The 13,695-nt window shown below is 40.1% G+C and overlaps 1 protein-coding gene across 2 annotated transcripts in view; it reads left to right on the forward strand.

The window, feature by feature from the left end:
- Positions 1 to 13,695, forward strand: part of LOC134529123 (endothelin-converting enzyme homolog) — a 135,327-nt gene that overhangs the window by 118,441 nt on the left and 3,191 nt on the right. For both annotated transcript variants that reach the window (XM_063362876.1, XM_063362877.1), the window contains exon 14: positions 1,285 to 1,424. In XM_063362876.1, the coding sequence (XP_063218946.1) occupies positions 1,285 to 1,424 (140 nt within the window). The remainder of the gene's footprint in view (positions 1 to 1,284; positions 1,425 to 13,695) is intronic.

Consider the following 13,695-nt stretch of genomic DNA (forward strand, 5'->3'; position numbering starts at 1 on the left):
GCGCTACCGCTATATTAATTTAATTTTTATACACTTAAGTGCAGTTATCATTTAGTATTACTTTGGCACCCGCCATCTTGACATTGGACGCCATCTTAGAAATCGCAAATTATGTAGCTAGAAATTCAGAAAAAATTCCATAATTCATCAGAAAATTTACAACTAATATACTGATTGATTCGATTGATATCCGTCCTTGGTTCGATTCTTGATCAATGCAAAAAAAAATTATTCCAGGGAAAAAATACTTATTTAATAAATCACGTTCAATATCCTAAAAGCTGCTTAAGTTCCTCATATACCAGCCTTCAGTAACTAGATGATAACATAATAACCGCCATCTTGAAAGTTCAAAATAATTAACGTAGAAAATCGGTAAAAATTACACAATTCATTGAAAATATCACTTATTAACATAATGATTGATTCGATTGATATACGTCCTTGGTTCGATATTGATCAATGCAAAACAAATTATTTCAGACAGAAAATACTTATTTAATAAACCATGTTCAATATCCTAAAAGCAGCTTAAGTTTCTCATATACCAGCCTCCTATAAGCCGATGTGAGCCGCCATCTAGGAAATTTGTATTTATTGATCTAGAAATTCGAAAAAAAATATTCCGAAATTCATAAAAAAAAAATCACTTATTAATAGAGACCTGCAAAATTCGCGGATTCATTGACCTCTAGGATAGACTCCACAGTCGTTTAAATACTCGCGGAAATGACACCTGTTCATTGGCTACTGACGCGTGAGACGTCTCAACTAGTCTGTCCGTAATTCGGCACTTTCTTGGTTTGGTGTTTCCCATTGGCTCAAAGTTCCCCGGATAAAATGTGGGCCAATCGCTAGAGCCATGGAATTTTCGCGCATTCATTTAGTCGCAAGCTAGAATGCAAACCTCCACACTCTCGCACTGTGTTCATGATTGGCCCGCAGTTATCTGGACACCCCCCTCTACGACCGTGAGCCAACGATGTCCAGCTAGGAGAGAAGTAAGCGAATCAGGTAGTGCCAAATAACAAGGATAAAAATGTTCTCGCTAAGAAATCAACCAATGGGAAAGTAAACATGGGTCGAGCACACCTATAACTTTGAATTCTATCCTGAGGCCAGAGGAATCCGCGAAATTTCCGGGACTCTACCAATCGCAGAAGCGGTACGAAGGTATACTTGTTTCGATGCTAGCGTATCGCGAAATGAATCCGCGAATTTCGCACGTCTCTACTTATTAAAAATAATGATTGACGCAAAGATTTTCCTCGGTGTGGTTCGCAGGGGAGAACATAGCCGACAACGGCGGCCTGAAGGCGGCCTACCACGCCTACCTCAAGTGGCAGGCCGAACACGAGGAGGAGATGCGTCTGCCGGGACTCAACTTCACGCACCGCCAGCTCTTCTTCCTCAGCTTCGCCCAGGTGGGCTCCCGCCCAGCCCCTCAGGTCCCCGAGGCACCGTCTGCAGCCATTTTTTCCCCTAACCTAACTAATAACTAAGTGTGTTTGGGAGGGGTCCGGGTCAGGGAGGGAGACTAAGTGCATCTCAGGCCGAAGCCTATCAAGCCTTAGTCGTGCTGGAATTAGCCATGCAGGGTAGAGGGTCGCATGCATCATGTGCTAGGAGGGCATTGGCCAGCCATAGCAGCGATTTTTTGCCATGACTAACTCCCCTCACTCTTATCTCTAGTCTAAACTACTAGTTAAGGGATCGTCCATTAATCACGTGAGGCTCGTAAGGGGGGAGGGGGGAGGGAAAAATCACGAAATATCACAATGGGGAGGGGGGGGGGTTGTAGAGAGATATCACGTGTATTTATTTTTTCGCCCGATTTCTACTAAACCGAAAAGCGACGCGTGACCTTGACTCGCCGTAGCCAGGCAACAATATCCCCACCCGCCGCAACATGAACCACCCGGCTCGGCTTGCCAGTCGCCAGTAAGACTGTGATTTTGGCGCCGAATACATGCGTAAATCACATATAAGCCTTTCCTTTGTTATTTTTATGCCAGTGAGAATAAACCTGTAACCTTAATGTGTGTCTGGACATTTTTATCACTGTGCTTAATTTTCCAGAATTAAATTAGATTATAACTATATTTAAAGATGATATTCTGAAATTTTAAAAATATTTTGTACCAAAAAAATACACGTGATTTAATGGGCCCGGGGGGGGGGGGTAAGTCTAAAACCTCCCCACAAATCACTAGGGGGGAGGGGGGGTTAAAAATTTGCTAAAAATACATCACGTCCCCTAAGTTGGGCCCAGGTAAAACCTGCATAGACGCAGGGAAAACCCTGGGCACTTTCATGCGGGATGCAAGTTGGCATGCATTAAATGTAGGAAAGTACAGGAGACAGAGGATGGTCTGGATGAAGTGTTGGTCAGAGTAGAAAAGAGTCTACCATGCGGGGGTTGGGCACTTGGACTCGTGGTCCGCTTTGGTGTCTTCTACGGGACTGGAATTTGGTGGCCTGGGACGCAGGCGCCCCTGGCGGTGAGTGTAACACGAAACACTCACATCCGCTCCAGACAGCAGCACCTATAATTAAAAGAAAGAAAATTAATCATCCTACAAACTAAACTAATTTTAGTAAATGCATGTTGCGCGGGCTAACATGCCTTAACGGTACTTTAATTAAGCATAACTAAAACTATGTTTTTGTCTGCAGCTGTGTCTGACGGACGCTGGTCGCTGATTGGCCCACGTCACCCTCTGACGCCACGCGTGGTGTGGGCGATGGTCCGCATCTCCCTGGTCCAAAAACATTGGTCAACTCGAACCTTTTTGTGCCTTTTGGTGGCACAGAAGAAGAGCACTCGTGATATTGGCTGTTTCCTGTTCCCGTTTGAAAAAAAACATACACGAAAACAATAAACAAAAGACAAACGGAAAACATTTAGTGCACTCTATTAATAGGGACACCTGTATTTCGCGAATACATTTCGTGTCAAGGTATTTCACAAAATACTGTAGCTTTTCTCCTGTGGTTATTGGCTGAGGTCGGTGAGAGGTGTCGTCACGCTCTTGACGGGGCCAATGAGAATGTGGTCACCGTACTGCTGCACCCTCACAATTTGCCATGACTCTTAGAAAAAGCTACAGTGTTTTGTGAAATACCTTGACATGAAATGAAATCGCGAAATACAGGTGTCCTTATCTATTAACTAATTTAGAATTCAGGAGATTCGCACATCGGAAAATCACAATTGTATGATGGGCAGTTTTTCGTGCGACAATGTGACGTCTTTCACATTCGGATAAGGACTTGTACCTGCCACAGGTTTGGACTATTGTGTAAGGGCCTTTAATGACCATCTACAACCGTCCGCTTTCCTTGCCAACATTTGCGATGTCAAATGTCCGAATCCACTTGTTACTAAATTAGCCACTAGAGCGCAGTAAATATGGAGCGGCAAGATAGGTGATTTTTGATTGTTTTGTTTTCATGCATTGTAAAGGAGTATGCAGCTTAGTTTTGAATATTAATTCAGCTTGTGAAAAATGTTAGAGTTTAATAATATTCAGTTATTCGGTAAGGCAAAAGTAAATGCTAATGAATGTATTCTAATCACCCTGCCGAAAATTAATTAATGAGTTCGGCTTTTGAAAAATACCGGTCGCAAATGGACGGCACTAATCAATATTTCGTCTCGGTTTTCTTGGCTTTACGTTCCTGATACATTGTCCGTTATTTTATGTTTAATTTTTTGAACTAAGAACCAGAAGCAGCAATAAGGTAATTTCGGGAGAGATGCCACACCTTTTGATAATGCGGAACTGTCTAATGATGGATTACCCAACTTTAAGTTTCAATGTATTGGGAGAAGCAATAGGTTTCCTAGTTTAGTTTCAGAACCATAATAATATTTTACTAATTGCTAAATTATTACAGCAATGATTTTTAAAATATATTATTTCCGGCATCTCTCCCAAATGAGCATGGGTGAGATGCCGCATAGTTAGAGGGAGAGATGCTGTAAACTTCAACTGCCAAAACAAACCACACTAATTTGTACTTACTAAACAAACATAGTTATAGAACTATTTTAACAAAAAAAATTATTCCATTTTTATTTATTTATAGATCATGAAAATAACTATTTTTATAACTTAAAAATGTAAAAAGCAGAAATAATATTCTAAATTTTCAAACAAGAATTTCAACTATACATTACTCTACATAAGTATAAAATATAAACTGTAGTTATTACATAATCAATTATATGTAAAATAAAAGCGAAGTGTAAATGTAAGTCCACATTTTAGCAGTGTCTCTATATAAATTTACTTTTAATAAAATAAAAGCATTCACAAAAACTAATAATTATTAGACATAAAAAAACTTGTAAGTAATCTTTAAATCACAGTCTTTATAATTTTCATCGCAGATCACAAATAAAACTGAACTTAAGTTTATTTAAAAATGTTACTACTTTTTCTTTGAGTTAACGTCACGGTAGGGACTGGAAAAATTCGCGGTTTCAATGACCTCTAGGATAGACTCCACGATCCCCTACATACTCGGGCAAATGTCACATGCTCATTGGCTACTGACTTGTGAGACCTGTCAACTGGGATGCTTCCCATTCGATACTCCTTGGTTGAAGGTTTTTCATTGGCTCAAACCCCTTTATGTAAAATCTGAGCCAATAACAGTATCAATAGTAAGGTATATGTGTTTTTATTCTAGCATAACACGAAATTAAACCGCGAATTTTTCCGGTCTCTACGTCACGGATTTTCTCTCTCCCACAGTTTGTACATAAATTCTTGTAAAGAGTACACGTTTCGTGCATTCACATTTTACATTGATTGCAGCGAATCCAGTCGGCAGTTTGTTTGGTGGCATACTAGTTTTCCCAACACTCTATGCACTTATTACTGTCCACAGCAATAGACGGATCATCTTCATTCGAGCTAGACGTATTTGCTATTCTTTCCTCCCTTGGACCATCTGCCTGGTTGCCACGTAATGCATTTATTTTCCTCTTTCTATTGAATAGATTTCCTCCAACAGTTTTCCTTTGGTTCTTATTTCTTTTGTCAAGTGCATCTTTCTTGACTTGAATGTTTTCAGGCGATGTTAACACTGTTGCTTTCTTCCGCCTGGGTCCAGGTGCAGGCATTGTGGGCAATGGACTTATTTCGTGCAAATGTTTTGAAGGAGTTGATGGATCAGTAGCCGTGTTGGATACATTGGAATGTGTCCTTGATGAGCATGGGCAATCAGATGTTACTTTGGAACTTGGTACGGGTAAAATTACTTCTGGGGGGCCTCGGCAGTCTGATGAAGTGTGTGGAATGAAGTCATACGCAAGTAAACTAGTCGATCCTGAGCCGGAAGATGCAGGGAAAGAGAGCTTTTAGAAATTTTTCTGAAATTGAAAAAAAAAAGTATTCTGGTATAGCAGCTGGGCATTATGGGTACACTCCAGTCGCCTTAAATCCGCTGACAGCTGTTCCAACTGATGCTGCTTTCTTCCATGCATTCCCTATCAGTAGAGACCTGCAAAATTCGCGGTTTCGATGGCCTTCAGGATAGACTGCACATACCCCTGTACACTCAGGCAAATAACGCAAGTTCATTGGCTGCCGACTTGTAAGTCGTCTCAGCTGGTTTGTCTGTGATTCGATTCTTCTTTGGTTGAAGGTTATAACTGGTTGAGATTCGTCCAGATGAACAGTAAGCCAATAGCAAAATTATCTAAGAGGTATATGTGTTTGAATTCTAGCCTATCACAGAATGAATCCGCGAATTTTGCAGGTCTCTACCTATCAGCACTCCCATTTTCACCCTGCTGATTTTTTTAAATTTACTTGTTTTTATGAAATTGTTGGCGTGTTTGTTAAACTCAGATATATGAGGGTCAAAGAAAGCTCTATCCAATGGTTGAAAAGCTTGGGTCGAGTGGGGTGGCAGACATAACAGAATAACATCATTATCATTTGCTAACTGCAGTTAATCAAATGAGTTGGAGTGAGATGCGTGGCTATCTAATAAAAGTAAAGTCTTTCCTAGAGGTTTGAGAGGCAAAAAGTGTTCTTTGAACCACTTCAAGAATAACTCAGCATTTACATAGGCACTTTTTGGGTTCATGAAAATATTTTATCCTGGTGGCAGACCTTCCAAATGATCTTGGTTTTTATTTGTTCCCTTCAATATCAAAGTTGGAGGTAGGAAAGTCCCCATAGCACTGCAAAAAGCAATCAATGACACTGTTTCGCCCTTTTCTCCTGATGTTACTTTGTGGACAACTTTCGAACCTTTTGTAGTTACAACACTACCTGATTTGTTTATTAACTTAATACCGGTCTCATCTACATTAAAAATATTTTTGGGTTTGTTAATGTAGATCATTATTACTCATAATGTCTAGCAACAATTGGAAGAAATATTCAACTTCATTTCTGTTTAAACCTTGAGCTATTGCGAGAGATAAACCTTGAGCAACTCTTACGCTAAGTTCTGGGTTCCTTTCTAAAAATGAATAGAGCCAATCATAGCCAGCCATTTCATTGTCTTTTGAAAATTTGTGCTGTATGCCTAACTTTTCTGCAAATTGGTAAGCTAACCTTCTAACTGTGGTCCGGTCTGGCGCAAATCCAGCAGAGCTCAACTTCTGAATGTGTGACACGAGTTGTTTTTCATTTTCTGGACTGAATGTTCCAGATGGTCCAAGGCCAGTTTTTGTCAATTTCCCTGATTTCATTCTCCTATCGAGTATCCTTGTAGGGATGTCATAGTATCTTTCCGCTTCTCGCTTACCTATATCTCGATTAGTGATCCTATTCACTGCTTCTACTAGCTGTTCTTCCGTCCATTGCGCTCGTGGTTTTATACCAAGTTTCCGGCGGTACTTTCTAGGCATGTCCTGATAGGATCCTGCAACAAAGATAATAAAAAATGTTAATAAATATTTAACATTAAATAATTTAGTATTATTACTTAACTACAAATTTCCCACACATTATTTAAATCACTTTTAAAATAAAAAATAAAAATTATGAATTGACTAAAGTAATTAAAAATGGTTTGGCATCTCTCCCTTTAAAAAATGTGGCATCTGTACCTACTTTCAGGGACAGACCCCGCACAAATCATTTAGAAACTTTCGAAAGTAATATGGCTGCCATCGGTCAGAAATTCACGAGTAGGAATCATATTTTTATGTCCAGTGATAATTTTTTACAAAACATTTACTTTTTGTTAAAGAACACCATTAAAATAAATGTAATTAATTATTTTGATACATTGAATTGAGTGCTTATCTAATAAAAAAGCATTAATCCTGTAGAAGTTAAGAAGACTTACAGCTGTAACTTTTCACGCGAAATACAAAGACAGGCACTGAAGGAAAAATCAAGAAGTTGGTGTGATCTACCGGCTTCTGTTCAAACTACAACGACCGCGGCATCTCTCCTGACGCGGCATCTCTCCCAAAATTACCTTATAATGAGTGCTCTTCTTCTGTGCTACCAAATAACATAGATTGGGACAAAAAGTTCAAGTTGACCAATGTTTTAGGATCAGGGTGATTCGGACCATTGCCCACACCACGCATGGCGTCAGAATATCACGTTGACCAACCAGCGATCAGTGTTCGTCGGACACAATTTAGGACTTTGCAATTGTAGACAATCCTTTAAGGAGTCTTGAGCCGGAAGGTTCCTTGAAAAGTGCATCTTACAGTGATAGTGTTCTCAATTATTTTTCTTCTATTTCTTCGTGTTTTTGATAATGTTTGAGATCAATTCGTAATATAACCATACTTAATTGTTTATAAAAGGCATTTTCTTCCAAAAAAGTTCATAGTTAATATTTTTGACTAACTTAAGTCAAATATTTATGTCAGTGCTAGCATGTACTGTGTATTATACAGGTTTGTATTAACTGGTAGTATGTAGACTTAATATTCAAACACTTTAATGTGTAGTATGTCATTCATAAACTAATAAAATCTAGGTTTTTTAAAACAACAGAAACCTTAGATACTTTTAGGGTTTGGAGAAAACTAATTTTTATAGGTTTATGAATGTTATGCTAAAATTAAAGTGTTTGAATATGAAAGCTACATAAGAACGGTTGAATCCAAAACTTTATAATACACGATTCCAATCTTTCAGTACATGCTAGGACTGACATAGAAATTTGACTTAAGTTAGCAAAAAGTATGAAATATATACATTTTTTTGTAGAAACAGTCTTTTTATTAACAATTTAATACGTTTATATTATGAATTTATTTAAAGTAACACCTAAAAACACGATATCATAGAAGCAAAATAACTAAGAACACTAATCCCTGATGAAATCCCAACCATATTTGTTGACCTTCCGAGCAGTTGCAAGGGTCTTTACAGAATCGCCGATGGGGTAGTGTACGTATACACTCATTTATCACAACTCTATTATCGTCCATTAACACCAGTGCTAGCTTATTCGTGCACTCTGTTATAGACGCAAAAATGACTTGCGACTTTGTGTGACCAGGTAGTCCTCAAAAGTGATTCTCTTCTTGATTACACACTTCTGCACACCTTTAGTCGTTGCCGCACTTGAGATCATATAGTTCAGCCCTCAAGCCAACAAACTCTGTCATGGATGGGCCACAGCACTCATCTTTAAATTTTCTCTATAGCTTCAGCATTTTTGGTATAAAGAGCTGTATGTCAGAGAGCTGTAGGATACCTTGTCAGACTGTAAATTTCTATAGAAGTTTGTAGTTTTTAATTGGTGCATGAAGCTATCGGTCTCCCTGTGTGCAAGTTTCAGCTTGTGGCCACATCATAATGGAAGTCATCCATCAATGCCTTGGAGAGGGTGATAACAGCCAACCCAGCGTGTATAGGTTGGTCGAAAACAATGTTCTTGTGTTGTAAGTGCAACAGCGCCAGACTTTATCATAAAAAGTTTAGTCCTTGCAGCTGGGGCGAGCCACAAGCTTTCGGAGGCGCTAATCACTGCATAACAGTTTCATTACCTTTCTGTTTCTTTTCGCTTGCATTAACTTCCCAAAACAACTATTAATTGGGAGTTTAAAGAAGTCCCACACAAAATCATTTTGCGCAGCCAGCCGTTTGCTTGTATTCATGGCTGTGTACGTTTGTAGCCATGCCAACTGGCGAAACCTCAGGACTCTGTGGACTTGACCACGAACTAGTGCTTGTTTCAGGTTAGCACAATGGGGAATGAAGTGGTACTTTTGCACAGGGTGGTGATAAGTTTGGGCTGAGTAGAATTAGGAGGGCACTGATTCCTAGGAAGGAAGGTTATTCTCTGTGGGAGGGGAGTCGTTCTGCAAGATACTCAATGTCGCACTTCCCCAATATATCCAATATCATTATCATCGGGCATACTGGTAAAATCAATGGTGACATCATTGCACCATTGAATGTCACTGCACGGTAAATGGCGATACATGGCATACCCAAAGAGATTATTGGCATCTTTGCAGGCGAGAAACGACGATTGCTTGGCAGGGTCATGTGTCTAGGGTACATAGTTATTTTAAGAAATGTGCCACTCCACCCCGGATGCAATACTCACTGAACAAATTCCTGTCATAGTCAGTTAATAATTCCAGTTATACCCCTGTAGTGCAGAGCATAACATCAAATGTGAATCCTGATGCACCAACATAATGAGCAAAATCTAGATCATGCGTAGCAAGGTAAAGGTCGTGGAAGCTTTGAAATACATCGCAGGGAATGAGAACATCAGACTTGAGGGAAACATTACTATATTTCCCTAATGTCAAGCACTGGAAGTCATCCCAGGCAGCATGTGCTTGTACATAATCCCCATCACCAAGGCTAGAGCCCGTGAGGAAATGGTAGAATGCATCGTGAGGTGGCAGATGCGGTTCATTAAGATGCTCCCACGAATCGATATAATTATAGGAGAATACGACCTTCCTCGTGACGAGCTCTATGCAGGTAGAATTGTAGAATTTCATTTTTGTTTTAAACTGAGCTGGTGGCAGGTTGTGCACCAGTGCAGATAGAGAACACGATATAAACCTGAACATATAGATAAAATGTATAGAGAATCTGTTGCCCAACTTTTTGGAGAATGTAATCATCGTCTCCTCGCTGTGTGGTGTGATATATATCCCTTTGATGTTGTACCCAAGCTGATTAATGATAAAATTCTGGTCGTAGCCAAGATTATGGAAGAAGACATAGCTTATTAAGCCGATGTCTCCGAAAGTTACAGCTGTTACACGAAGGCCCTATGTGGTTCCCAGTGAAGTGGTCGTGATCTTTGAATTTGTAGCTCACTGTCATGAAGGGATGGTGGCAGTGGCAACATAATATTGAATGCTATTAAAAACATTTCGAGGTTGTGTCAAGGATTACATTGCGATGGAGGTAGCATATATGTCCTTTACCTTGTTCCCAATATCGACAATATCGGATGCAAACCTGGTCGCAGCATCCACACCTCGATTTATAAATGGTTCCTGCATCAAGTCAGCTTTAAGTTGTGCTCGCATTCTGGCATTATAAATCTTAATGTAGATACCATAGCATTTTTGTTCGTAATCCTGATATTTCTCAGTTTAAGCACCATTTGAGTTAGTCTGACACAAGCTCACCTTCGTCAGTATGGCTTCAAAATCTTCATATATCACAATCGGCATCTTATCCATGAGTATGAAGTTGGCAAATGTCAGCATGGGTGAGTTGTCATTCTTATCAGGTAGAGGTATTTTTATACAAACTGGTGCATGAGCTGTGCTGTGCGAGACACTTTTACCCTGTCATGCCAGTCATGCGGGGCTGATCTCCAAACATCTTAAAGCATCTCTTGTAAATGTATATCCGGCTGTTATGGTCAGTCATTTGAGAAACCAACAGCCGCAAAAGGTTCTTGATTAGGCAGTAGTGCTTACAATCAGAATTTGATATCAACAGAAAATCAAAGTAATGCTCCTTCTCTTCATTCACAACTCGGATGGGAGCGATCTTATTCTCTTCACCGAGTGTGTAGACATATATATTCAGGTTGTGTTACCCAAAAATGCCGATATATTTTATAGTAATTGGAAACTACCATCTTCAAAATCAAATCTACCCTGCTGGGCTTGGTATAATTTATCCATTCTATAGACATGTTTGCCCTAGACAAACCTAGACAGAATGGCTCACTTGAAGCAAACATGGTCATTATCGTTCCTTGGATTAATTATAGATGGTGGCAGAAGCACGTAGGAATATGCACACTGACTAGAATTTGTATATACTTCGCTGCTGTCAGCCAACAACCAGAGACATTGCTCATGAATGCCTTCTCTTCTTGACATATATTCATAATGCTGTTTCGAACAGATTCGGGAACATCATCCACATCATATAGTGTGATGTTGGGAGTCTTGATGGCGCGCAGGTCCGTTTCCATATCGATGATTTCTCATAGACACAATTCAGCCAAACATTAAAATTGATGGGCCCCGAAGTCTCCACAAGTTGCACAATTATGTTTGACTCCATGGCCTTTATATAAAGTGAAGATATCATCGCTCTGTCGAAACCACTTTCAGCAACAAATCTATGCAGTGTGTTGTAGAAGGCACTCAATGTATGCACAAAATTTCCAGTATCATCACCTCCCACCATAGACTAAGCGGCTCTAGAAGTAAATGCATGATGCTCATCACTATCGAGCGTGCATTGGGCCGGGAGGGATGGAGATTGTGTCAAGTCCATGGCATACGAGTCGGTGTGATGACGAATTGTCATGTCTACCAAAAACATTTCCGCACTTGTCGCACTGAGCATTTACAGCTTGAGCTGAATTTACTGCACAGGAATCCTCATGCCTACGAGCATCGAAGGCTCGCGTAAACTGCCTGTAGCAAAAACGTTAATGCCTGCTACAGGATGAATGTGTGACAGTACATGCTCTTTCATGATGCAACAAGTAATCTTTCCGAGCAAATGTGTTGCCACATTTCTCCCATGTGTGCATCTCACGGTTCGTCACATTGTTACATGCAGTAAATGGCTTCTTACAGAAACTGTAGTATAAGTCCCCATCGGGCCTAGCCCTTAACTAACTGAAACATTCATCGACGAAGACATTTCTTGAACTTTGCCCTTATATGTGACTCTTGATCTCTCTGCTCCGGGATCCACGAAGAAAGCGTCAACACAGCTGGACAGGGTAGAGTGACCTATAATAATGATTCTAAATTGTAACCTTCAAGGCACTGTATGGCATAAATCACTTCTCTACATAAAGTATTGTCAAAGCTTCTGCTTAGTAGAGATGTTTAACAGTATTTGTGTACAAATATGAAGCGACAGTTCACGGCTAATGGAAACAAGTGGTTGGATATCTTTCCGAACTTTGTTTTAAAGTACAATTCTACTGTGAACTCTACCACGCACACGAAGCCCAAAGATGTAGCATGTGATCGCTGCCTTGGTCGGTGTTTCCCAACACGAAGAAGAAAATCCACGAATGCGTAAAGCTAATGATAGTACCATTGTGCGGATCTCCAAGCTGAAAGGTGTTTTCGAAAAAAGATTTTACTGCGATTTAGAGTCCCAAAAATTTTCGAGTGAGCTATGTTCGTGAATCGGAGACCAGGACCGACTTTCTTGAATGTATGGACCACACACATATTCGAGGAGGCTTTAATGCCAAAGAGATTCTACCTACGATATATCCCGACACATATTTGGTGAAAAAGATTCTCAAATGAAGAAATGGCCATCCTTCGATAAATTGTGGTGCTTCCCATCTAGCTAAAATTCGTGGGTAGCAGATGCAGGAATCGAGAAGTGCTAGAGACGTTATTGATTTGCGTTTGTATTCATTATTTTTGTAGTAGCACACGTCCTTCATTAATACGTATTGTTTAAATATTTTCGTATGTTTTATATCTTGTCATATATTAATAAATATGAAATACTTGCTAATGTGATTTATTTGGTTAGGGATTACCCATCAAGAGCAGCACTCATTTAATATTACAATAGGTTGTGTATAGCTAACAGATGTCAATCCAAAATAGTGGCGGAAGGTAATGTTCGCAGGCTTTCACGGCCATTCTCTGAAGTAGTTTGGCTTCTGGGTTGTAGCAGTAGGTAAATTCTCCCTGATGATGGCGACTGCAATGTCGACCGAAACGTCGGTGAATTATTCGCCAAGGACGCGGTTACAACCCTGAAGCCAAGCTACTTCATCGGCGGAAGGAGTTTCTGGTGCACTTTAGTATGTGGCATAAATATATCTGCACGACCGACCTAGATGCGGCTCCCGAAAGCCATAAGTTGGGAACCCACTATTGCCATCCAAGAAGGCAGCTGTGACGTTACTTCCGTCTCTCAGTCCAGATTCTTCTGCTACCTCACTTGCCACCACCCTATATGCATATCTCGTAGGTGAAATGAGAGAGCAGTAGGAAATTTCAAAAATGGCAACCAATAGTAGCTGTCATCGTCATAACTCCTCTCCCCGCCTCAATTTAATTAAATATCCACTTGCCATACCTATCCTCCTCGCTCCTATATGACTATAGCACAAGTGTAATGAAAGAGCAGAATAAATTTATAAACCAAGATGGCAGTCGGGAGTAGGGCCTTCGATGTTGTTGACCGTAACGGAAAGAATATCGTTCTGGAGTGGGGTGCTTGGACTGCGGGGATCAAAGTCAAGTACATCCAAGATGGCGGCTGG

This window comes from Bacillus rossius, chromosome 2 (assembly GCF_032445375.1).
Source record: "Bacillus rossius redtenbacheri isolate Brsri chromosome 2, Brsri_v3, whole genome shotgun sequence".
NCBI lineage: Eukaryota > Metazoa > Arthropoda > Insecta > Phasmatodea > Bacillidae > Bacillus > Bacillus rossius.